Source organism: Schistocerca nitens, chromosome 1 (assembly GCF_023898315.1).
Source record: "Schistocerca nitens isolate TAMUIC-IGC-003100 chromosome 1, iqSchNite1.1, whole genome shotgun sequence".
Taxonomy (NCBI): Eukaryota; Metazoa; Arthropoda; class Insecta; order Orthoptera; family Acrididae; genus Schistocerca; species Schistocerca nitens.
Window position 1 is genome coordinate 407863161 of NC_064614.1, and position 22170 is coordinate 407885330.

The 22170-nt window shown below is 40.7% G+C and overlaps 1 protein-coding gene across 1 annotated transcript in view; it reads left to right on the forward strand.

Moving 5' to 3' along the window:
* The window catches only part of LOC126249607 (cadherin-87A), a 782263-nt gene that overhangs the window by 654595 nt on the left and 105498 nt on the right, over positions 1-22170 (forward strand). Inside the window, exons 23-24 of the mRNA XM_049951276.1 lie at positions 6443-6600; positions 8238-8510. Coding sequence (XP_049807233.1) covers positions 6443-6600; positions 8238-8510 — 431 coding nt within the window. The remainder of the gene's footprint in view (positions 1-6442; positions 6601-8237; positions 8511-22170) is intronic.

A 22170-nucleotide genomic window follows, 5' to 3' on the forward strand; every position in this document is an offset into this window, starting at 1 on the left:
AATATCACTCTTAATAACATTTCATATCTTAACAATATACTTTTTTTACTTTTGTTTATATATATCTATCTTTCCTGTGAGTAACATTTCTCTGTCCTCTCTTGCACAATCTTTCGCTTATTTTTTCTCTACTCTTTTCTTACTTTACATTGTTTTTAAGACATGAGCATTTATTTGTTGTTTTAGTCAGCTTTACTAATATTTAGGAATTGGGATGACTCTTTTTCTTTTCTTTATTTCGCCGACCGCGGTGGCCTCGCGGTTCTAGGCGCTGCAGTCCAGAACCGCGCGACCGCTACGGTCGCAGGTTCGAATCCTGCCTCGGGCATGGATGTGTGTGATGTCCTTAGGTTAGTTAGGTTTAAGTAGTTCTAAGTTCTAGGGGACTGATGACCTCATATGTTAAGTCCCATAGTGCTCAGGGCCATTTTTTTCTTTATTTCCTTTTTCAATCGAAAACTTCAGGTGTTTATGACACAAGAGTAATCTATTTTGTATTCTTATCTTTTTGTACTACCTTTTTCCTAGTATGTACTGTTTTCATTAGTTGTAGCTTGGAGGAACTCTGGGCAAAATGAAAGCATTCTCTTGACACTCATTTACTTCCATGAAACATAATAATGCCAGTTGTTCATAGAATTTACACTTTCCAGAACAATTCCTGTAAAATTTGTGACTTTTGTCACAATACTGTTCCCTTCTCCAAGGATCAGCACCTATTCCTTGCTTGTGGGTTGACCTTATGAGAGCACTTCCTCTTTCCATTCTGGTTGGTACGCCCCTTACAAAACATCTATTTTTTAGGCCGCAGATTGTCCTATCTCTGCGTAGGTACATCTGCCCTTTATACTTAGTGATTGCCGGGTACGCCCCTCTTGTACTTTCTGAGTAGGCCTCACGGTTCATTACTCTAATATACATTTCTATGTATACCATAATTAAGTATCTTCTGGTAAAGCTATAAATCTATTTTAAACTTTGCATTTATTCTTCAATATATCATTCACTCCCTAGAGTCCTCCTCTACTTATCAACTTCTATACTTTCAATAGATATTATGTTTATATATACTACTTATGTCCCACTATGATTCAATTCATCAGAGTTTTTATTGCACTGATGTTTTCTTATTTATCCATTACTCTTTACTATTTTATAGTTGTTCATCATAGTATGGGCACCTCTCCTTATGTATATTCAATGTATACCCATCATAACTCCCCATATATGTGCGCATAATTCCCTATGTACACAGCTTTTCCCCTACAAAACCTGGCAGTGCTCACATCGTGTCAGGCTTTGTCTTATATAATTTAATGTTTGCTTAGAAGTGTATATTTGTGTATATGCGTTCTTCGGCCTTCTTATCTAAAGATAAGCTGTAGGTTATTAGTAACCACAGAAATAAGTAAGGACTTCAACGATAGCAGTATATGAATGTGGAAAGAGGGAAAAGATAGACAGGTCCTCAAGATGAGAACTAAGAAAGGAAAAAATAGATGTGGTTGCTAGGATCGAAGAAGAGAAAGAAGATAGCCTCAAAGACAGGAAACCCTTCCCGCCCCCCTTCCCCAGGATCCCTACTTCCCTACTTCTCAGGTACTTGAGTCAAATGCTGCAGGAGGTTTGGTGTTAAATCGTCTCCTACAGAATGGACTTTCCCTCCTTCACTCTTTGAGGTCCCCAATGGAAATGGCAAATGAAGAAGAATCAGGCACACTTGTTTGTGAGGGTTGTTTGAAAGGTGTGTTACAATACCCACCCCTTTCAAAATTTATACAAACTCTCCTATCTATATCACATCTCATAAAACATATAAAATATTCTATACAAAATAGAAAAGCTATAAACTTCAGTATAACAATTGTTCAATTAGTCACCTCATATTACATTTTCCACAAATATAATACTATATTCAGTTTATTTTGTTTAGATGTCACTTTTTTGTGATTCTCTTAAGTTAGTCTCTATATTATGGTCATATCCAGTTTTCTAAGCAATAAGATATTAGGATAGTTCTAGATCTTAAAGGAATTCGGTGCAGGAAACTATTTGGAAGAAACACTGAAAACAACTCGGGATCAAACGGTCATTACTCTGCCCATTAACTCAGAATGTTAATATCCATGGGGGATAGATGACTCCACTCAGGTCCCATGGATCTGATATTAACTTTTCTTGTGCACTGGCAGACCAGTAATTTTCTTTAAATTTCTTTTGAAAGTCTTCCCAAGAGGAAAAATTCTCAATATTTACTTTACCCATTCTGAGGCTTCCCCTAAAAGGTACCTCACCGCAAATTCGATCTTCTTGGAATCTTCCCAATTTTTTGGTAATGCTTGGTTAAACCCCTTTAAGAAATAGGTCAGATGTACATCTCCGTCTGGCTTAAATTTAGGGAATTATCTAGATAACCTTGAATTAGCTCCCCATTGTAAATCAGTCACAGCTTCACTAGTTAATACACATTAGATGAAGTTATCCTTTTTTCTACTTTGTCTTGGATAAGCTTAATCTCTTTCCACAGGTCGTCCATACCCTTCCTGGTATCATTAAGTTCGGAAGAAGGTATAGGTGATACATTCCCGGATGTTATTCCCTCCGTAACTTTTCGATCTATAATTTCTCCAAATTGTTCCTCCAAACTAATTACATTTATAATATCAGAGTTGGCTATTTTCACTTTGAAATTAATTTCTACATTATCTACTTGTGTACTGACACCTGTAATTTGCGATTGAATGATCGGCATTTATTCATTATTCTTCTCTACACTCTCTTTCAAAGTATACAATCCATGCCTTACATCATTATATTTAATATTATACACATTTTCAAATGATCACAACTTTTCAATAGGTTCTGATTCTACATTTTTACATTTGTTCTCAATGTCCAGTTCTAACCTTTTTGACAAATTCTGAAAGGTATCATTCTGTTTCTGACTAAGTTTGGTAAACATATGATTTATATGAGTAGTCAAAGAGTTTGTCAACTCATTTTTAGATCTACTTTTAAATTCTCTACTTTGTTACTTATGGTGTCGAATTCAGTCTTCAGAGCACCCATGCCTTCGCATAGATTACTAAATTCCTTGCTTTGAGAGTCGACTTTGGCGTTTAGCAAACCTAAATTAGTCGTTTGAATATTTAGAGTTTACCTCTGAGCATTTAAAGCCTCACTCTGGGTATTTAATTGTTAATCTAATGAATTTAGCTTAAGACTCTGAGCATTTAACTGAGAATATACTAAACTTAGTGTCACACTCAGAGCTTTGATTAAATTTACCAACTCAGCCCAGTCAGGCACTTCTTTGATAATTTTCATGGCCATAACTGGGTCTTGAGTTTACTCAACCTGTTGTAGATTTTCTATACTCTTGTATGCTTTAGCTCTTGTAAGCATTTAAAACTAACTTTAAATATGATAACTACACATAAAAATTCACTCAACAGTATCTTGTATCACTTCGTACTAAAGTAATGAAGTTTTGTTTCACGCTCACCCAGTGTAGAATTCTCATAGTGTAGGTGAGCGGATGTGGAGGCAGATCAGCACTGGTGAACAGCAGCTGGTGTGTGTGAGAGCTGTATACTCCCCACACTGGATCTTCTTGGTTGAAGTGTTCTATGCGTACTTCTTAGACAAAAACATCGAAATCTTCTTTGTTGTTTTATCGTTGTGAATTTTTCATGTCTCCACTATTTTTCATTCAAATTTTGCTCCATTATATACTTGAACATATTCCAATATCTGAGAGTAAATTCCTTGTGATATTATACTTGGTTGCTATGTCAACATACAACAGCTTCTTTTCTTGTTTTTGACTGAAAAATCCTGTTTCTTTTTTTTTTCTTTTTTGTCCTTTCACACAGTTTGCCATATTCTAATGCTCTGACAATTTAAAGTGTGAGTATGGGTCTGGGTTATAATGATTTATTTCCCCAAACCACTGTCCACTTCTTTATGAGGTGACTTACTAGGAATTTTGCAGCCCCTCTTCTTTACAATATAGCCGGCTGCTGGAAAAACTTTTGACTTCTTCTCCGTCAAATAGTCCTAGGTACAGGAACTTTTAAGCCTCTTTCTACTTATAAAATGAGTAGGCATACAAACTTTCCTTTTTGTCAGTTAACGATGTATTTTATTTTCATGCACAATATAATTCACACTTTCAACATACATATGTAACTTTCTGTATGTACCATTAGAAACAAAATGAGTTACAGTTAAAAGAAAGTTGGCTTGACTACAATGACTTTCTTAAAATGAATCAGAAAATACATCTTGCCGCTATCAAGGCTGAGTCAAGAGCCTACAAGAGTACTTTTTCAACTGTTCTTGTTTTATTAACAATAGTCAATGACACAATAAGCACAGAGCAGCAAAAAAACTCCATGGTCATTCCTTGCACATGCACTAAAACCTCAATGGATTGCCTGACAGGTACCTGTCGCTGCCATTCGACTGCCACATCTACTTTCTTCCCGCAACTGGTTTTAGACCTGCACACACAAACAGGTGACGTGCAGTAGGTAGGATTTTAACATCCCACACTTGTATCTAGGATATCGTGTGTTCGAGGCGGTAGATGGCTGAATGGCTCTAGAATTTACACAGAAATTCTTGAGTTACTACACAATAAGTTTTTAACTGATTTCTGTCATTTGTCATTCTACAGATGTAACTCTTGTTTTTTGTTAAAAATTAATCATAAAATTTATACAGATTGCAACTGTGGCTTGTCCCATATCAGTGTGTAACAGCACACAACAGGATATTTTTAATTTATGTTCAGATATTGTGGCTGCTGACCTTTCAGCCATTCAAAAGGTGAGTCACTTGTTAGTTTTTAAATCACTTTAAACACTGTGGAGTAAACACTTACTCCACAATGTGTAAAGTGATTTAGAAACTTGCAAACCAGTCATGTTGAGAATGACTAAAAGGTTGGTAGCCAAAATATTGGAACATGAATTAAAAATATCCTGGATGCACACTTGAAAAATGATGGAATATTTGACCTGCCAGGAAAACTTAAAAAAACACAACAGGATTTCTGAGATCGATAAAAATCAAATAAAAATGTAGGGTTACAGAAGAAACAATTACAATCTGTAGATCTAGGGACAGGTATACACTCGCACACACACACACATCCATCCACACGTATACGTACATGTGCGGATGGATATGTGTGTGTGTGCGAGTGTATACCTGTCCCTTTTTCCCCCTAAGGTAAGTCTTTCCGCTCCCAGGATTGGAATGACTCCTTACCCTCTCCCACATCCTTTCGTCTTTCCCTCTCCTTCCCTCTTTCCTGATGAAGCAACCGTGGGTTGTGAAAGCTTGAATTTTGTGTGTGAGTTTGTGTTTGTTAGTGTCTCTATCAACATACCAACACTTTCATTTGGTAAGTCACATCATCTTTGTTTTTAGATATATTTTTCCCACGTGGAATGTTTCCCTTTATATATATATATATATATATATATATATATATATATATATATATATATATATAAAAAAACAAAGATGATGTAAATTACCAAACGAAAGTGTTGTCATGTTGATAGACGCACAAACAAACACACAAAATTCAAGCTTTCGCAACCAATGGTTGCTTAATCAGGAAAGAGGGAAGGAGAGGGAAAGACGAAAGGATGTGGGTTTTAAGGGAGAGGGTAAGGAGTCATTCCAATCCCAGGAGTGGAAAGACTTACCTTAGGGGGAAAAAAGGACAGGTATACACTCGCTCACACACACACACACACACACACACACACACACACACACACACACACACATCCATCCGCACATATATAGATACAAGCAGACATTTGTAAAGGCAAAGAGTTTGGGCAGAGATGTACATAATATGTGGTTTTTGATGTCAGAAACTGTCATGACATGTGAGTAATATTAATCTTTTTGATACTGAGAAGATGGTACAATATCAAAACTGGTTGTAAGAAAGGAGTTTAAATTCAGCTCTGTGTCATGCATTTCAAAAAATGCATTACTACTGTTGGATGTCACCAGCAAGAAAGGTCATGCTACATTTTACCATTTCAGGTGGAGTAAATTTGGATGTATAGTACAAGCAACAATATTACCTCATATGTATAGATATTTTACGTGTGCAGCCTGTTTTTTTTCTGAAATCAGAGATTTCTTATTTGTGAAATAGGATATGGGGTAGATATTATGTTAATGACTTTCTATTCAGTATTGCACCTATAAAGCAAGAAACATAGCCTGCACATACATCTGAGACAATGTTTTATATAAGAAAATCTGTTACAGATAGTCCAGTTGTTGCTGTGAGGTGATAATTTGTTGTGATGTAAATAAATCTGTTGCTCCAGTGAGGTGATAATTTGGATATTGATTCTCCATAAAAGATAATACAATAGAATGTGGTATTTTTTTTCTGTTTTAGGAACTGTGCGAACTAAAAAGAGGATTGATTATGAAAAAGTAAAGCAACTGAATTTTACTGTAGTTGCTTATGATTCAGGAATACCACAAATGTCATCAACAGCAGATGTAGTGGTGAATGTCATCAATGTTAATGACATGGATCCCGTGTTCTCAAAGGTAACTGTACATAATTGTTTACTAAATCTTTTGAGGAGTTAATTTTACTTCCAGATTCTTCGTCATGTATTTAAAAAAGTTGCTATACATTTGAAATGAATCACACCTAAACTGAGTTTAGAAAAAAGTCCAAAATATGATTATATACCTGTACTGAGTGAAGAAACTTGAAGTAACCCATTATAAATCAATGAAAATCAATTAAGCACAGCACACAAAGAATTAAGCCAATACATTAAAAGAGTTTGCAACAAAATGGGAATAAAGAGAAATTGTTCGACAGTGAACTGTCATGGGTGGTAACAGTATGAGAAGTAGAGGAGCGGCCTATGCACTGTAGTGATATTTTAAATACAAGACCAAAAACAGCAATGAAGTTTCAAAATAATTGTGGCACCACTGTAGATACAGAGTAAGAATGTTTGAGATGCACTTCCCCACTATAACTATGCCAGTAAGCATACTTAATTGACGTTAAAATGCAAGATTTTCCAAGAATGAGGGGGCAATTTTATTAATACACTACAGAAACAAATTTACAAACAACTGAGAATATTTCCAAATGCTGTGTGACACACATCATGACGTTGCAGTTATAGGAATTGTCTGGTGATGTGAGGATTGTTGGTTCAATTCAGGCTTCCTGCAATTTATTATGATTTGACATTTATGTTTCGTGTTAGGTTCTGGAAATAAGTTATTTATCTACTACATCTACATCTACCTCCATACTCTACAAACCACTGTAAAGTGCATAGCAGTGGGTACATCCTATTGTACCAGCTATTAAGGCTTTTTCTCGTACCATTCAACTATGGAGCATGGGAAGAATGACTTTTTAAATGCCTCCATGATTAATCTGAGTGAGGTGGTGCAGTTGTTAGCACATTGAACTCTTACTCAGGTTAATGATGGTTCAAACTCATGCCCAGCCATCTAGATGTAGGTCTTTCATGATTTCACTAAATCAATCCAGGCAAATGCCAGGATGGTTCCTTTGAAAGGACACGGCTGACTTCCTTCCACATCCTTGATGCAATCCAAGCTTGCGCTCCATCTCTAATGACCTCAATGTCTATCGGATATTAAACCCAATCTTCCTTTCTTCCTTCCTAATTAATCTAACCGTGTCATCATGATCCCTATGGGAACGATATAATAAATTCCTAGAATCATCATATAAGAAATCCCTAGAATCATCGTTTAAAGTTGGGCCTTGAAACTACATAAGTAGGCTTTCTTGAGATAGTTTATGTCTGTCTTCAAGGGTCTGTCAGTTCAGTTCTTTCAACATCTCTGTGACACTCTTCCACAGGTCAAACAAACCTGTTACCTTTCGTGCCACCTTTTTCTATATATCCTCAATATCCCCTGTTAGTCCTACTGTGCCAGTGGGGAAAAAAGTGAAGTAATAAAAACTATTGATGCCCATCAATGTGCTCCTGTCAGCATGCAAAGTTTTCTCTATTAGCTGAAATAAATCTGTGAGAGTAACAGCTCTCCATGTGCTTTATTATTTTATGAACTTGTAAATTATATCCTGATGTCCTAGACATTTTCCTGTAAAACAATCTGTGTGCACATAATAAGACAACAGAAAAAATTTCGTAATTGTTTCTGTTTGTTATTTCCAACAGACTTCATACGAGGCAGAGGTGCTGGAGAACTCGCCTACTGGTACTCATGTCATCACAGTCACAGCAAAAGATGGTGATGAAGGTGTATTTGGAAGAGTGACATACAGTCTGGCAGGTGAACACAGTGCTGATTTCAAAGTGGGTCAGGAGACTGGTGAGATCACAGTGGCAAATCCTCAGTTGCTAGATCGTGAGACGCTGCCCAGGGTTACAGTGCAGGTTATAGCCAGTGACAGCGCCCCACCAGATCAGAGGAGAACTGTTGCAGTTCCAGTGAGTGACATGAAAAATTATTTGTATTTCTATTTCTTCTTTATTATCCACTTACATCTTCCTGTGTCATGCTGGTCAATCAAGGGCCTCAATCATTGTCTGGATCACTGCCACTCCTCTCCTTCTTTAAATACATATTCTGATTTCCTTCCTCTCTTCTCTGTGGTTCCCTCATAGTATCTCCCATCACTTTTTTGGTCCTCCTCATGGTGTCTTTCTAATCAACCTTTCAGAAAATAAACCACCCTCCCCCCAACTCTCGTCTTTCCTTCTCATCCCATACAATAAGTCTTCCCTGACCCATTGTTCTGGGTGGCTTTCCTGAAATGTACCCCTTTTCCTAGACCTCTCCAGTCCTTTTCCTTCACCCATCTTCCTTCCCCTTAAACCCTTCTGCCTGAAGAAGGAGCCACTAGCTCCAAATGTATGTCTAATTATAAACATCTTTTATGTGTGTGTTTTGCCACTGCTTCTTGAGAAGATTTTTTTGTCTTTCCATTTAAATTATTTTGCCATCATTTGTGATTTTCATTTGTTTATTCTGAATTGGCCCATTAAGATGAAAGATTTTTCAACAATGTAGTCAGGACTGTTTGATAAGCACAAATTTATAGATATAAAAGATAAAGTATGAGTTGTAACAATACCAGAGAAGGAAAGTTGCTACTCACCATATAGCAGAGATGCTGAGTCGTGATAGGCACAATAAAAAGATTTACTCACAAGGGAACCTCCCCATTGCACCCCCCTCAGATTTAGTTATAAGTTGGCACAGTGGATAGGCCTTGAAAAACTGAACACAGATCAATCGAGAAAACAGGAAGAAGTTGTGTGGAACTATGAAAAAAATAAGCAAAATATACAAACTGAGTAGTCCATGTGTAAGATATGCAACATCAAGGACAATGTAGGCTCAGGAGCGTCATGGTCCCGTGGTTAACGTGAGCAGCTGCGAAACGAGAAGTCCTCGGTTCAAGTCTTCCCTCGAGTGAAAAGTTTTTTTTCGCAAAATTATGATCTGTCCGTTCGTTCATTGACGTTTCTGTTCACTGTAATAAGTTTAGTGTCTGTGTTTTGTGACCGCACTGCAAAACCGTGCGATTAGTAGACGAAAGGACGTGCCTCTCCAATGGGAATCGAAAACATTTGATCGCAATGTCATAGGTAAACCGATTCCTCCACAGGAAAACACGTCTGATATATTCTATACAACACTGGTAACGGCATGTGTGTCATATGACACGAATACGTGGTCCACCCACCTAACTTGAACACTTGACGAATGGGTTTTACCTTGCCCGACTTAGGTTCTCTTGTGGATGTGATAATCACTCCCAAAAAAAAGTGATGAAAACATAAGTGTGTGTCACATAAACTGCAACAAATGAATGCAACAGTTTCACAGTCACACAGTTTTCCCTGTGCTATGTCAAAACATATATTTTTAACGGTTTTTAACGTTTTCAAATTTTTCCTTGTGCAGACTGTCAAATCCTGCATATGTCCAAGTAAATCTGAACATGTCCTGGAATTTTGGAGAGCGAAGTTGATTATGTGTGAGTGCCTGAACTTTGATAATTGTCTGAAAATAAAAAAATAAAACTTTTCACTCGAGCGAAGACTTGAACCAAGGACCTCTCACTCCGTAGCTGCTCACGCTAACCGCGGGACCATGTCGCTCCTCAGCTCACAGTTGTCCTGTATGTTGCCTATGTTGCGCATGGACTACTCAGTTTGTATATTTTGCTTATTTTTTTCATAGTTTCACACAACTTCTTCCTGTTTTCTCGATTGATCTGTGTTCAGTTTTTCGAGGCCTATCCACTGTGCCAACTTATAACTAAATAAGAGGGGGGTGCGATGGGGAGGTTCCCTTGTCAGTCGTAGCTTTCAGGCATTAAGGCATTTGTCAGCAGTAGACACACATACACATATGCACACACACACTCACACAAATGCAACTTGCACATACGTCTGCAGTCTCAGAGAGCTGAAACTACACTGTGAGTAGCAGCACCAGTGCATGATGGGAGTGGCGACTGGGTAAGGATATGGAGGAGGCTGGGGTGGGATGGGGAGGGGGAGGGATAGTATGGTGGGAGTGGCGGACAGTGAAGTGTTGCAGTTTGGACGGAGGGCAGGAGTGAAGGTGCGGAAGGGGGAGGGGGTAAGTAGTGGAAAGGAGAGAAATAAAAATAAAAATAAATTAAAAGACTGGGTGGGGTGGTGAAATGACAGCTGTGTAGTGCTGGAATGGGAACAAGGAGGGGGCTGGATGGGCGAGGACATTGACTGACGAAGGTTGAGGCCAGGAGGGTTATGGGAACATAGGATGTATTGCAGGGAAAGTTCCCACCTGCACATTTCAGAAAAGCTGGTGTTGGTGGGAAGGATCCATATGGCACAGGCTGTGAAGCAGTCATTGAGAAGAGGGGTATCATGTTTGGCAGCATGTTCAGCAACAGGGTGGTCCACTTGTCTTTTGGCCACAGTTTGTCGGTGGCCATGTATGCGGACAGATACCTTGTTGCTTGTCTTGCCTACATATAATGCAGCACAGTGGTTGCAGCTTAGCTTGTAAATCACATGACTGGTTTCACAGGTAGCCCTGCCTTTGATGGGATGGGTGATGTTAGTGACCAGACTGGAGTAGGTGGTGGTAGGAGGATGTATAGAGCAGGTCTTGCATCTAGTCTATTAGAGGGGTATGAGCCATGAGGTAAGGGATTGGGAGCAGGGGTTGTGTAAGGATGGATGAGTATATTGTGTAGGTTCGGTGGACGGTGGACTACCGCAGTAGGAGGAGTGGGAAGGATAGTGGGTAGGACATTTCTCATTTCAGGGCACGACGAGAGGTAATTGAAACCCTGGTGGAGAATGTAATTCAGTTGCTCCAGTCCCGGATGGTACTGAGTTATGAGGGGAATGCTCCTCTGTGGCTGGACTGTGGGACTTTGGGAGGTGGTGGGAGTCTGGAAAGATAAGGCATGGGAGATTTGTTTTTGTAGAAGGATGGGAGGATAATTACAGTCAGTGAAGGCTTCAGTGAGACACTCGGTATTTTGGAGAAGGACTGCTCGTCAGTGCTGATGCGACGACCACGGGTGGCTAGGCTCTACAAAAGGGACTTCTTGGTATGGAATGGGTGGCAGCTGCCGAAGTGGAGGTATTGCTGGTGGTTAGTAGGTTTGATATGGACGGAGGTACTGATGTAGCCATCTCTGAGGCGGAGGTCAACATCTAGAAAGTGGCTTGTTGGGTTGAGTAGGACCAGGTGAAGCAAATGGGGGAGAAGTTGTTGAGGATCTGGAGGAATGTGAATAAGGTGTCCTCACCTTCAATCCAGATAGCAAAGATGTCATCAATGAATCTGAACCAGGTGAGGGGTTTAGGATTCTGGGTTTTTAGGAAGGATTCCTCTAGATGGCCCATGAATAGGTTAGCATAGGATGGAGCCGTGCAGGTGCCCATAGCCGTACCACGGATTTGTTTGTAGGTAATGCCTTCAAAGGAGAAGTAATTGTGGGTGAGGATATAGTTGGTCATGGAGAAGAGAACACGATACCCCTAATCTCAATGACTGCTTCCCTGTGCCATATGGATCCTGCCCACAAACAACAGCTTTTCTGAATTGCAGGTGGGAACTTTCCCTGCAAAACATCCTACGTTCCTGTAACCCTCCTGTCCTCAACCTTCGTTAGTCATTGTCCTCACCGATCCAGCCCCCTCCCTGTTCCCATTTCAGCACTACACAGCCATCATTTCAGTGCTTCCTCCATATCCCCACCCAGTCGCCACTCCCATCATGCACTGGTGCTGCTGCTCACAGTGTAGTTTCAGCTCTCTGAGACTGCAGACGTGTGTGCAAGTTGCATTTGTGTGAGTGTGTGTGTGCTTGTGTGTATGTGTGTGACTACTGCTGACAAAAAGGCCTTAATGGCTATGATTGTGTGAATGTTTTTATTGTGCCAATCGTGACTCAGCATCTCCGCTATATGGCGAGTAGCTACTTTCCTTCTCTGGTATTGTTACATTCCATCCTGGATTTTCCAAAGTGTGAGTTGTGTTTTAAAAAAGACTGAAACTCTGAAATAGGGCATCAACTAGCATAAAGAGAGTGCTGTGGCTACTAAGCATGCCTAGAAACAGGTTTTGACAACGAACTGTGATTATCTTAATTTCATTGTGACCATTAGTGCTTAGCTACAGCCACTGAATTGAGTACGTGCTCAAGCTGTTCCTTGAATTAGTGACAAAGTGAGAGTGAAAGAGCTCGAAGAACAATGTGTGTGTGTGTGTGTGTGTGTGTGTGAAGTTTTGCTACAAACATGACCAAACTTTTACAGACACATTTTGATTGCTTAGTCAAGCATGCATCAAGAACTGGTAGCTCATTTGAGGGGTGTTGTGTGCAGTAAGAGACCTGAATTGTGGAAAAGCCGGTCTTGAATGTTGCATCATGAGAACATGCTGATTCATGAATTACTTCTTGTACATAGCTATCAGGCAAAGGATCAGACTCTCATTGTGCCCCACCCACCCTATTCTTTGGACCTAGCACCACTGTACTTTTTCTTGTTTCTCTGATGTAAAACCAAGTTGAAAGTAAATTGTTTCCAAACCATAGATTCAGGATGATGCAACAAGAGACCTGTATGCTATCCCAGAAAGTGCACCCCAGAGGATTTCCAAAAATGAAGAAATGTTGGGAATTGTTTATTACCAGTGGAGGGGACTACTTTGGAGGGCAGTGCTTAAGATGTTGTACAATCAGCAATAAAAATGTTTAAACAAAGTTTTTAACACACTTTTATGTACAACATTGTATATACAATGCACATAATACACATTTTTCAACATGTGGGAGAAACGTTGATGCTCTTAAAATACAGAGATAAGTCCATGCATGCATAAAGTATATACAATAAGTAGTAGACAAATACACTCCTGGAAATGGAAAAAAGAACACATTGACACCGGTGTGTCAGACCCACCATACTTGCTCCGGACACTGCGAGAGGGCTGTACAAGCAATGATCACACGCACGGCACAGCGGACACACCAGGAACCGCGGTGTTGGCCGTCGAATGGCGCTAGCTGCGCAGCATTTGTGCACCGCCGCCGTCAGTGTCAGCCAGTTTGCCGTGGCATACGGAGCTCCATCGCAGTCTTTAACACTGGTAGCATGCCGCGACAGCGTGGACGTGAACCGTATGTGCAGTTGATGGACTTTGAGCGAGGGCGTATAGTGGGCATGCGGGAGACCGGGTGGACGTACCGCCGAATTGCTCAACACGTGGGGCGTGAGGTCTCCACAGTACATCGATGTTGTCGCCAGTGGTCGGCGGAAGGTGCACGTGCCCGTCGACCTGGGACCGGACCGCAGCGACGCACGGATGCACGCCAAGACCGTAGGATCCTACGCAGTGCCGTAGGGGACCGCACCGCCACTTCCCAGCAAATTAGGGACACTGTTGCTCCTGAGGTATCGGCGAGGACCATTCGCAACCGTCTCCATGAAGCTGGGCTACGGTCCCGCACACCGTTAGGCCGTCTTCCGCTCACGCCCCAACATCGTGCAGCCCGCCTCCAGTGGTGTCGCGACAGGCGTGAATGGAGGGACGAATGGAGACGTGTCGTCTTCAGCGATGAGAGTCGCTTCTGCCTTGGTGCCAATGATGGTCGTATGCGTGTTTGGCGCCGTGCAGGTGAGCGCCACAATCAGGACTGCATACGACCGAGGCACACAGGGCCAACACCCGGCATCATGGTGTGGGGAGCGATCTCCTACACTGGCCGTACACTACTGGTGATCGTCGAGGGGACACTGAATAGTGCACGGTACATCCAAACCGTCATCGAACCCATCGTTCTACCATTCCTAGACCGGCAAGGGAACTTGCTGTTCCAACAGGACAATGCACGTCTGCATGTATCCCGTGCCACCCAACGTGCTCTAGAAGGTGTAAGTCAACTACCCTGGCCAGCAAGATCTCCGGATCTGTCCCCCATTGAGCATGTTTGGGACTGGATGAAGCGTCGTCTCACGCGGTCCGCACGTCCAGCACGAACGCTGGTCCAACTGAGGCGCCAGGTGGAAATGGCATGGCAAACCGTTCCACAGGACTACATCCAGCATCTCTACGATCGTCTCCATGGGAGAATAGCAGCCTGCATTGCTGCGAAAGGTGGATATACACTGTACTAGTGCCGACATTGTGCATGCTCTGTTGCCTGTGTCTATGTGCCTGTGGTTCTGTCAGTGTGATCATGTGATGTATCTGACCCCAGGAATGTGTCAATAAAGTTTCCCCTTCCTGGGACAATGAATTCACGGTGTTCTTATTTCAATTTCCAGGAGTGTAGACAATTCACAACCTCACTTCACGAAAGCATTGTGTTGCACATACACTAAGGAGACAGAAGTTATGGGATACTCATAATGTCATGTCGGACCTTCTTTTATCTGGTGTAGTGCAGCAGGTCAACCTGGCATGGACTCAATGAGACATTGGAAGTCTTGCAGAAATACTGAGCCAAGCTGACACCATAGGCATCTGTAATTATCAAAGTGTTGTCAGTGCATGATTTTGTGCATGAACTGACCTCTTGATTCTGTCCCACAAATGTTTGATGGGATTCAGGTGAGATGACCTGGTTGGCCATATCATTCCTTCAAATTGTCTAGAATGTTCTTCAAGCCAGGTGTGAACAATTGTGGCATGGTGACATAGCCCATTGTCATCCATAAAAATTCCCGTTCCTGTTAGGGGACGTGAAGTCCACGAATGGCTGAAAATGGTCTCCAAGTAGTCAAACATAACCATTTTCAGTCAATGATCGGTTCAGGTGGACCAGAGGACCCAGTCCATTCCATGTGAATACAGCTCACACCATTATGGATAGTGCCTTGTTCACAACTTGGGTCCATGGCTTCATGGGTTCTGCGCCACACTTGAACCCTACCATCGGCTCTTACCAACTGAAGTTGTGACTTATCTGACCTGGACACAATTTTCCAGTCATCTAGGGTCCAACTGATATGGTCACGAACACAGAAGAGGAGCTGCAGGTGATGTTGTGCATTAGCAAAGGCACTGGTGTTGGTAATCCGCAGCCATAGCTCATTAGTGCCAAATTTTGCTGCACTGTCCTAATGGATATGTTCATCATCCCACATTGATTTCTGCAGTTATTTCACACAGCATTGCTTGTCTGTTAGCACTGACAACTCTATGCAAACACCGCTGCTCACAGTCGTTAAGTAAAGGCCCTCAGCCACTGCTTTGTTCATTGTGGGAGGTAATGTCTGAAATTTGGCGTACTCTTAACACTGTGGACTTCAGAATATGGAATTCCCTAACCATTTCCAAAATGGAATGTTCCATGCATCTAGCTCCAACTACCATTCCATGTTCAAATCTATTAATTCCTGTCATGTGCCCGTAATCATGTTGGAAACCTTTTCACATGAGTCACCTGAGTACAAATGACAGCTCCGTAAATCCACTGTCCTTTTATACATTGTATACATAATGCTATTGCGATCTGTATATGTGCATATCGCTATCCCATGACTTGACACCTCAGTGTACTACACACAGACTGAAGTACTGCACTGGTAGTCACACTTTTAACACTTTGTATCTAACAGGAAACAATGGGTCTATATTTGCTGACAATGAATGGTATGTTGAGGACATCAAAATAAAAATAATTGACACTATCCATCTTAGATATTACTATACTTTCATTTACAATAAAACTTTATATGAACTTGTGCTCTGCTTGATTTAAATTGTGCTCTGCTTGATTTAAATTGTTATGTGCTGCATACTAACTGTTATTTTAAATATACATTTCAGATTCCTCTTTAAATATGTTGATTTGACATAACGCATTTATCTCCTTAACTGTTCACTGCACAATTTTATTCTGTATTAGAGTCAGTAGTTCATTTATCGTCAGTTTCATCTGTGAATGAGTTTAGTTCTTGTACTTGGTTGGACCAGTAATCAACAATGAAAAAAAAAAAGAAATGAAAAAAGAAATAAATATTTAAGAGGATAAATATTTAAAGTTAAAATATTATGATAATCTCAGACATTTGATAACAGTGATACTTAACCCATTCAGTAAGTCACACACATTGAAATGGATAGTGATCAGTTTTAGACAGACGTTAGCAGAATTTCTTGAATGAAGAAATTTGTATAGAATTTCATGTTGCTATGCTGAAAGTGTGTTGTGATTGGACTAATAGCATCATTATCAGTGACTGTGCTAGTATTGTGGAACACCATGCGCCATTGTTCTGGCAGATTTCTGTTATATTGGATGTAAAAAAAAAGTGTTGAAAAAATTGGCAAAATTATAAAAAGGCAGAAAGAATTACCAGTACCAAGATACAGAATTCTTAATATTGCCAATATAAACACATAGAGCAGAGAATAATAATCCTAGACTTCACAGCTGTATATGAGGGTTGCCTAGAAAGTAATGCACCGCACCCCCCCCCCCCGGCAGTCGAAAACAATGCTATGAATGGGAAATGTTACGTATGGATTGTTTGAAGTTTCCTGAGTGAGCACACCAAGTTTCCGTCTCTTCTGTCAGATAGCATAGATGCAGGACAGTTTCAAAATGGCATCTGAAGATGATGTACGTTACAAGCAATGTACCGTCATTGAATTTCTCACTGCAGAGAAAGAAATTGGAGAATATTCATAAATGCTTGTGCAAAATCTATGGAGCATCTGCTGTCAACACAAGTACAGTTAGTCACTGGGCACGGAGGGTGAGGTCATCAGAAGGTGGTTCAGCAGAGCTCCACAATTAGCAGCAGTTGGGGGGAACATTCACGGCTGTCACACCTGACATGTTGCAGCGAGCTGACATGGCCATTCATGAAGAGACAGAGGCATTATGACTTGGCCATTCGTGTCATTCATGGAAGACATTTTGAGGATGATGAGTCGGTGATTCACACAGTGAAGCACTGGCTCCACCACGAGGACAAGGACTGGTACCGACAGGGCATACACGCCCTTGTTTTGTGCTGGAGGAATGACACAGAATGGGATGGACATTACTTGGAAAAATAGGATGTGTAGAGAAAACACCATTCTTTCATGTGTGTAATGTTCAGTAAAGAAATGTTGAAGAAAAAAATGCAGTGCATTACTTCCTGGGCAATCCTCATATTCCTTCTTTATGGAGAAAGAGAGATTTGTTGGGGGCAGGACATATCACTCAGACCCTAAGTTGCGGAGAACCTACCTGCTGTGAGAACAAAAGAAAGCAAATATGAATGAAAATGTGTCAGAGAAAGAGCAGGATGTCAAAGACAGTATATACTATGATGGTTTAAGGCTCAAGCAACAAAAGCAGCCACTTGGAGTACCAGGCTGAGACTGGCATCATCATGCTTTTTTCCTCAAGATATTACCAACAGTGCAAAGAACTGCAAGTAATGTATGAAAGATGGGTAGAGAGGTGGAACTCAAATGATATGTCAGTTATGTGGGAAAATGTTCTCAAAATGGCCCTGAGTATATGGTAAGCACTGAGCCAACTTTAGTTAAGAGATGATATTAGCGAAAGAGTGAAAAGTAAAGAAAAATTAAAAGAAGAAAAGAAATGTAAAGTGGAAAGATAATGCAATCAAAGAAGAGGAAGAAAGAAAAAGTAGAGAGACAAGATGACAATTTAAGAAAGTAATATCACCTTGTATCACTCACAGATCCTATGACATCCCCAGGCCATTATCCCTCTTGAAAGGTTTCTACTAGACCAATCATTCCCACCATAAAACATGCACCATGCATCCACACACTATGGCTCCACTTCTAGCAGTTTACTTTGTTGTAGAGTTGGCATGTATTCACTGCATCACTTTTTATCTAATAATGACCACTACTAAACTGGCTTAATGCATGAATGGACAAAATGTCCATCTTGCTCATATCCATTGGCCAGTTGCTAAGTGTGATGTACAGTATGACTCAAGAGACCTTATTTTCCCTGAACTGTGGAAATGGGAACCAACCTACCACAATTTTTTAAATTTTTGATTCACTCTCTCTCTCTTTCCCTTTTATTTCTGTTCAATAAGTACAGTACTATTTACACTTTCCATTTTTCTTTTTCCTTTAATCCATTTTTACTTTTAGATATGTTCCTTATAATATTCAAGCAGGTGCAGTGCTTATCAATGTTCTGTCTTTGACATTGATGCCTTTTGTCTCTTCTCACCCTCACAATAAGTTTATCATTCAGAACCTCGTGGCTGAGTAAACGCACCCACAATAAAATGTTTCTTTGTGAACTAAATATACTATTGTCATCAGCAATAGGTAAACTATACTGTGAATAATTAACTTTAATGAAATGCTGCATGAATAAGAAGTGGGCAATTTTGTATATACTTGGCATGGATAATGGGTATACTGGAATTTAAAAAAAAGATTTAGTATATCCACTATGGATGATGAACTGCAGCTGTGATTTAAATTTGTTATTTATTTGGGTATAAACACCCTAGCTGAAAAACTCCAAAGGAAATTTAAGCAACCACCATCACTATTACAAGCTAAAAAAGAAATCCTAAAATTAACCAGTCTTCTGTTCTTTGCCAAAGTATCTTATAACTTTGCAAATCCATTCCAACCATATAACATAAAAATGACCTTCCTAACAAAAAAGGAACTACAAAATAAAATGTTCACAATAATAAATCTGCTGGAGATTGGCGTCAAAAGTCTGGCACATGTTCCTGTAATTGCTTCTACATGGCACAAATAGGGAGAAACTACAAACTTCCACAAAGAATGTATGGATGCAGTAAAACTAAAAAATATAAATAACTCCAGCTTTGCATCACATATTGCTCCTCGTGACTAAAACATATAAGTAACTCCAGCCTTGCATCACATATTGCTCCTTGTGAACACTCTTTTAGTAATATCAGTGACAATCTTTTTTGCTGTTTGTTGCTGACAAAGGGTTGCAGAGGGATCTCCTTGAACACTTACAGATTTATGCTCACAAGTTAGAATTGTATAAAAAATCCTTAACATACAAGCTAGATCAATGTAGAACCATTTCTTCCATAATTTGTAAGATATCCTGACACCAAAACACCAAAAAAGAGAATAGTGAGACATATTCATACTCCTGCATAAATTATATTCCCGCGGAACAACTATGACATTCTCTAACTCAGACACTCTTTAACCACATAGCAAGTATATCACTGTATTTATCTTTTGTATAATCCATATTACACATACACTGCCAATATAAGAACTCTGCTGCAGCTAGGACAAGTCAGTTAAATTAATTACCTATATATATATATATATATATATATATATATATATATATATATATATATATATATATATATATATATATACACTCCTGGAAATTGAAATAAGAACACCGTGAATTCATTGTCCCAGGAAGGGGAAACTTTATTGACACATTCCTGGGGTCAGATACATCACATGATCACACTGACAGAACCACAGGCACATAGACACAGGCAACAGAGCATGCACAATGTCGGCACTAGTACAGTGTATATCCACCTTTCGCAGCAATGCAGGCTGCTATTCTCCCATGGAGACGATCGTAGAGATGCTGGATGTAGTCCTGTGGAACGGCTTGCCATGCCATTTCCACCTGGCGCCTCAGTTGGACCAGCGTTCGTGCTGGACGTGCAGACCGCGTGAGACGACGCTTCATCCAGTCCCAAACATGCTCAATGGGGGACAGATCCGGAGATCTTGCTGGCCAGGGTAGTTGACTTACACCTTCTAGAGCACGTTGGGTGGCACGGGATACATGCGGACGTGCATTGTCCTGTTGGAACAGCAAGTTCCCTTGCCGGTCTAGGAATGGTAGAACGATGGGTTCGATGACGGTTTGGATGTACCGTGCACTATTCAGTGTCCCCTCAACGATCACCAGTGGTGTACGGCCAGTGTAGGAGATCGCTCCCCACACCATGATGCCGGGTGTTGGCCCTGTGTGCCTCGGTCGTATGCAGTCCTGATTGTGGCGCTCACCTGCACGGCGCCAAACACGCATACGACCATCATTGGCACCAAGGCAGAAGCGACTCTTATCGCTGAAGACGACACGTCTCCATTCGTCCCTCCATTCACGCCTGTCGCGACACCACTGGAGGCGGGCTGCACGATGTTGGGGCGTGAGCGGAAGACGGCCTAACGGTGTGCGGGACCGTAGCCCAGCTTCATGGAGACGGTTGCGAATGGTCCTCGCCGATACCCCAGGAGCAACAGTGTCCCTAATTTGCTGGGAAGTGGCGGTGCGGTCCCCTACGGCACTGCGTAGGATCCTACGGTCTTGGCGTGCATCCGTGCGTCGCTGCGGTCCGGTCCCAGGTCGACGGGCACGTCCACCTTCCGCCGACCACTGGCGACAACATCGATGTACTGTGGAGACCTCACGCCCCACGTGTTGAGCAATTCGGCGGTACGTCCACCCGGCCTCCCGCATGCCCACTATACGCCCTCGCTCAAAGTCCGTCAACTGCACATACGGTTCACGTCCACGCTGTCGCGGCATGCTACCAGTGTTAAAGACTGCGATGGAGCTCCGTATGCCACGGCAAACTGGCAGACACTGACGGCGGCGGTGCACAAATGCTGCGCAGCTAGCGCCATTCGACGGCCAACACCGCGGTTCCTGGTGTGTCCGCTGTGCCGTGCGTGTGATCATTGCTTGTACAGCCCTCTCGCAGTGTCCGGAGCAAGTATGGTGGGTCTGACACACCGGTGTCAATGTGTTCTTTTTTCCATTTCCAGGAGTGTATATATATATATATATATATATATATATATATATATATATATATATATATATATATATATACACAATTCATCTCAAGCCAAAGATCACAATGCAGCAAAGTGTGATGTCTATCATATTGATGTTCTTTGTAATTACATCCCGTGATTACCCTTTGTGAATAGTCAAACTGAGTGCAGAGAAACACTGTGTTTATTTGTGTGTATTGCCTGAGACTGTACATTTGGGAACAGATTTTCTATGAATATCATTATGTAGTGCTCTATAAGTACCCAAAACATAATTTTACCATTCCATAAACATTTCGTTACTGACAGCTAAATTTCCGTCATTTTTACCAGCACCACCTCAACAGCGTCTAGCTATACTTGGTCCATGATATAATGATCCTCTAACTCTTCCATTTGATGATGATCCTGCAGTAGATAAAAAATTAATTAATAGTACAATAAACCGTGTCAAAAATCCAAAAAAGTTAATGGTTGCATATTTATACCGAAATAAATTGCAAAAAAATTATTTATTTAAGGCGTGAACTGTGGTAAATTGAGCTATCCAACTTGCTATCAGGTCAATACATTTGAAATCACCCAGGAAATGTTGCTCAACATTTTTGATTTTCCTGATTTTTTTTATTGTAGGCAGACAGCCACAAAACACTGTTTGAAAAAATTTTATAAGTCATAGTTTTTTTTCTGGCAGCCATTTTTAAAATGGTGGTTGGACAAATTTTAATGGAAAACATGGTTTGAGGAAAGTTTAATTGCCAAGCTATTTTAAAAGATCTCAGAAAAAAAATAAAAATAAAAATAAAAAATATTA